We start from the raw sequence: 5,488 nt of genomic DNA on the forward strand, positions 1-5,488 counted from the left end.
GATGCCTTTTTAATTCTCATACTCTGGACTTGTTTACATGTCATTTCCCTGATCTGCCCAAGAACCTTTGGGCTGAGGTTTCCACTTATACCAAATTCCCCGTACAGGGCAAGAAGATCTTGTGCAGTAAGAAAGCTTACCACAGATGATAAAACCTCTTTATCATCCTACAGCCATGGAATTTGTGAGCAGGTAGTGGAAAATACAATAACTCTTTCCTTTCTGTCATGCTCTAATGCCTTTTGAGAGACAGCAACTAAAACCTTGTGTAAAAAAAAAAAAAAAAAAAAAAAAATCACCTGCAGATGAAGCTACTCTTGAAGTACCTACTTAAAATGTCACATATTGTATCATCACATAATTTTGTTTAAACATTTGCCAACATTGTGCTTTGGGGATCTTCTGTTGGAAATGAAGAGGTTCTAGCATCTATTAAAGTGAAATTAGTTACCCCATGAGACATGCTGTGGTTAAAAAGGCAACCATCACAATGAAGTTAACCATTACATTTTTGTAGTTACTTGTAATCAGCTGGCGTGTCAGTGATTTTAGTGGATGTATGAAGTCAGTTCTCATCAAGCTCACAGAGGTGTCCTACCAGAAGAACCACATGTGCAGTTCATCACATTGACTATGAATGTTTTACACCGACATCTGGCAATATATCCAATATATTTCCATTTTTAAATATAAAATAAATGCAACTTGAAATCAAACATTTTTAGGTCCAAAAACCTTTTGTGGCCACTATACAATTGTTATTATTATTATTATTATTATTATTATTTTTAAATATCAGTATTTTGCAATGAAGAGGCCTTTAAAGGATTTTAATGGAGTGTAAATCCAACGGCACTTGTTGATTGGAGAAAGTTTTATTTAAACCAACATGTTTTGGCACACAGGCCTTGAACTGTTAACCCTGATGAAAACTAGAACGTGTCAGTTTAAATAAAACTACATGTTCCAGGTTCAATACAAGTTAAGCTCTATTGACAGCATCTGTGGCATGCTGTTTAATACCGGCGAAAATTATTGTTGCTTCTTTTTACAACTGAGGGACGAGTCAAAATTATTTTCTGTGGTAATCAACAGCATGCCATTGACGCTGTCGATGGAGCTGTACTTGTATTGAGCCCAGAACAGTCAACACATATTGCTGGTTTTGACTTCTCTACGAGTGATTTGCCTTTTCCATGCACATTGTTTGCTAGTGAATTTGCACAAGGAAAACTAGAGGTCTGTAACTGTTGCAGTATGATGCTCTACTCATTCACCGCTGCACACATTTATCAGCCACACTCTGTCACTCTTTATCAGTCTTCCTCATTCATTCATCACATTCTTCACCTAATGCTGCTTGCATTTAATCGCCTGTGACTGACGATTCACGTCTTCACCACTGTGCAGAGCATTTAACCGTGATTACAAGCGCAGTCTTTTCACTTTGAGCCAACCAAAGCATTGCACAGATGACAGAAACTCCAAAATGTGCATCATGGAATCTCTGTGTTTGTGCAAATGGGATGGTTGCGCCAAGTCAGTTAAATAACAGTTTTTGAACAATTATACAGACATCTAGACTCTGAGGTGTGTGATCTTTATCTTCATGCACTGGCACTGATTTGCATTCATTATACTCACAGTTTAATGAGTGACTGAAGAGAGGAAAATGCATCAGGGTGGATGGTGTTGATCCTGTTCCAGCTTAGATCCCTGTAATGAGATTTAATTTATTTTATTTTATTTTTTTCCTAAGTCTTGACAGCCAATATTAACGTTTTTATTATTCTCAAGATTTGACATCTGAAAGCAGTCTTGCTCTCAAATTCATATAACAATATTCATTATTTAAAATGTGATTTTCTGGCTTTTGGTTGCCAGTTGCTGGTTCATTTGTGTAGAATGGCTTGGCCTCTAGGGGGAGGTATTGGTGAGCCAATACTTAAAAACAAAACAAACAAAAAAATAACAAATATATATATATGTCAATTAAAAACAGTGCATGCTCTTGCCAAGATATCAGTATTCCCAAAAATTATCTCTCTCTCTCTTACATCGAAAATGTAAATAAAACATTTAAATGTTACATTTTGAAAAGGTTAATGCTGAATATAAATATTTAAGATTCATTTAATTATTTTTAGGCCAGTAATCAAAGTCAATAATTGATTATGTGAACTTGATTTTTCAAATGCTCAATGCTTCTGTCATTAAAGCAAAAGGGGGTTCTGACAATTAAATTGTTCACTCAAATTGTTCTGCTAATATGATTTGAAATGAAAATGTGTATTACATTAGAAAACTGCCAAATAGAGGCTTTTTCAGTGTAACGCTTACGGCCAGCAGAAGATGAGCATGTGTACAGTACTCACAGTGAGCGCAGAGAGCTGAGCTGTTGGAATGTGTTCATCTCAATCTGTTTGATCAGATTATGCTGCAGGCCTCTGCCGAGTCAAAACAACAAAAAAACTGGTATTACTGCATCACACACACTCACACTATGGCAGACATCATACATGGCAACCATGAACATACTTGAAATCTTCCCAAATATGGACACTGATGCATTGCTACAGTAATGACTGTCATTTGTCAAGTACTATGTGGGTTATTTAGGGCTCTTAGAGTTATCATATATATGTTAGCGATATTACTCTATTCCTGTTGAGAGAGAGAGAGACGCCTGAACTCACATCTCTTGAAGAGAGGCACAGTGGTAGAAACTCGGCAGCTCTTCGATGGCATTGTGCGACAGCTCCCTGAAAACAAACACATATAGATTAGGACTGTCTGTAAATGCAAGATTCATGAAGAGTGCTGACTAGTGTTGTCAAAAGACCCGGTATTTCGGTACCAAGTCGGTACTAAAAAAATGAAAACGTTACGGTACCAGGTTTTTTTAAGTGCCGGTGGTACCGAGTACCAGGTCAACCCGGTTCTTGATGCGCTATCAGAAAGCTATCCTCTTCCAGTGTTGCCAAGTCTGCGGTTTTCCCGCGGAATTGGGCTGCTTTAACACTGTTGCCGCGGGTTGAAAAACGACCCCACTAACGTGATATTTAGCCCCTGGAATGTGAATTTTACCCGTGGATTTTCACTGGTATTGGTACCGAATACTGACATTTTTTGGTACCGTGACAACACTACTGCTGACAGTAAAGACTGCGTAAAACATTCTCAACAAGACGAGACTTCTTTATCTCAAAAAGCATGAATAAATATGGAAATATGCTAAGTGTATAATTAATTTTGTTGTAAGGGTACGTTTACATGACAACAATGCACTAAAAATGTTTTTCCTTTGCATTTTTTTAAAAAAGTTTTGCATACAGATAACAATGTTGTCAAAACAATCCCCGTTCACACTGTGAAAACAGCTAAAAACACTGTATTATTCATGCCAGGCCAGTAGTTGGCGATGATACTTTGTAAAGGTAACACTGCATGCTTGCGTACTGTACATACCTATAGATTGAACCCCTAATATGCATGTGCATGACATCACCGTTTTCACAAATTCGTGTTTTCGTAGTTTACACAGAGATGATAACGGTATCGTTTTCAAAAGTTTGCATTTTCAGGCCCTTAATGATAAAATGAATGGCAGAGTTCCGTCTTTAGTTGAAAATGGTGTTGTGTAAACATCCCCTTAGAATACTTCCTCTTCTATGCCAGTTTAAAGTGTAAACATTTTTCACGAAACGATCATTACACAGATAAATTATAGACTTACACAGTGAGCCTCAATGATAATGCTAAGCATTACCCATTAAGTCCCATTGAGGCAACTCAGTCCTCGTAGAGTCTATTTGAATGTAAAATGGCCAAACTGTTTGTAAAGATGAAGTTTCAATAACATGTTAAAAATCTGACAATGGTATGATTTTGCATCTTTAGCTTAAATTAGCATGATCTTAAATGAGGGTTACAATTCTCCCATTTTTCTACACATGTACTATCTCTCCCTTATACTGTTTTTGAAATGAACAAACATATGTACACTCTAAAAAATGTTGGGTTAAAAAGGGACAAACCCAACTATTGGGTTGTTTTGACCCAGCAGCTGGGTTCAAAACAGCCCAACCACTGGGTCAAAACAACCCAATAGCTGGTTCAAAACAGCCCAACCGCTGGGTCAAAACAACCCAATAGCTGGTTCAAAACAGCCCAACCGCTGGGTCAAAACAACCCAATAGCTGGGTTTGTCCCGTTTTAACCCAGCATTTTTTAGAGTGTATACATTTCTTAATGTTATTTATAATTATATTATAATTTGCCCTCCTAATTGCAATTATTTTAGTGTTTTTTTAGTCTTTATTTTTACCTAATTAGTGTATTAAAGTGTTTATCCAAGAAGAAACCTTGGAGAGAGAATAAGCGAATATATAGAAAAAGAATGGCATGTTAAGCAGCTACTTTCCCCAGAGGTCTAATTCTTCATTTAACAGTTACGTAAAGTTTCACTCGTCCTGCAGGGGTTTCTCTAACTAAACTTGTCCACCTGAAAGTGGTTTCTCTTATCCATCTTAATCAGAGTGCATAAAGGCAAAGCAAAAGGTAAAATTTGCTTGATCTAAAAATTAATCAAACGACTTTTTAAATTGTTTGCACAAGCATGGCACAACTGATAAAAAAAATGATCGCATTGCTCTCTAAGTTGGCTAAATATCCACCTGCTGATGTTTCGAAGTTCATGTTAAAAGCGGAGCTCCTTGAAAGTTTGGCTACATCATATCCCTCAGGGTGAATTTGAACTCCCTTTGCCAGCTCGGATCTTTAGGAAACGTTTAGAGATGAGCTTTCAAATGTGTTTGTGTGTCGCATGTCCGTATTTGTGTTTGGAAACTCACAGCACTCTTAATTTAGGCAGCAGGTGGCAGAGATCAAATGGCAGGCCGGTCAGTCCAGCTCGGGTCAGCGTACTGAGAGAAAATCAAAGAGGAGAGTTTACACTGAATGAGTGCGTGCCAAACAGGAGAGAGAAACAGTGAATGAAAAGCGGGTAATTAAATGAATGTGCATGCACTGCAATAAATGACTTTAAAGCATGAAGAAACTGAGATTTATCCATAAAACAAGGTTCCCTTTCGATACTTCACTCGTACTGCGTCTTGCTTAAGACGCATATGGGAAAAAGCCTTTTTTGGTGCCGATAGGCCCCTCATCAGCGTACCTCTCCGTTCTTCCCGGAGGTCCACTACGAGCTCACCAGATCGTGGCGCGCTCCATACTCCGCCCGGCTCCGTACTGCCTCTTCATCCGCCCTCACCTCCATCGATGGCGCTGAAGAAAAGGGGTACGATAAGCCGCCTCCCCTAGATGAGATCTTATGCTCCTGTCTCCCCCAAGAGCCTTTTCGGCCCAGCGGTCGTAGGGTTTGCTGAACGGTTTGAGGACTCAGCAGCCTGTGAAACCAGCGCCTGCCACCCCCGCTGTTCAGCCCGCTAAAGCGCAGCAGACGCGGGGACGCTCTCGCTCGGCCAGA

At 38.9% G+C, this 5,488-nt stretch overlaps 1 protein-coding gene across 1 annotated transcript in view; it reads right to left on the reverse strand.

Moving 5' to 3' along the window:
* The window catches only part of LOC107673397 (leucine-rich repeat-containing G-protein coupled receptor 6-like), a 31,868-nt gene that overhangs the window by 5,441 nt on the left and 20,939 nt on the right, over positions 1 to 5,488 (reverse strand). Inside the window, exons 11-14 of the mRNA XM_016466976.1 lie at positions 4,854 to 4,925; positions 2,697 to 2,762; positions 2,376 to 2,447; positions 1,645 to 1,716 (exon numbers count right to left, since the gene is read on the reverse strand). Of these exons, the coding sequence (XP_016322462.1) occupies positions 1,645 to 1,716; positions 2,376 to 2,447; positions 2,697 to 2,762; positions 4,854 to 4,925 (282 nt within the window). The remainder of the gene's footprint in view (positions 1 to 1,644; positions 1,717 to 2,375; positions 2,448 to 2,696; positions 2,763 to 4,853; positions 4,926 to 5,488) is intronic.

Source organism: Sinocyclocheilus anshuiensis, unplaced genomic scaffold, assembly GCF_001515605.1.
Source record: "Sinocyclocheilus anshuiensis isolate Anshui unplaced genomic scaffold, SAMN03320099.WGS_v1.1 scaffold453, whole genome shotgun sequence".
Classification (NCBI taxonomy): Eukaryota; Metazoa; Chordata; class Actinopteri; order Cypriniformes; family Cyprinidae; genus Sinocyclocheilus; species Sinocyclocheilus anshuiensis.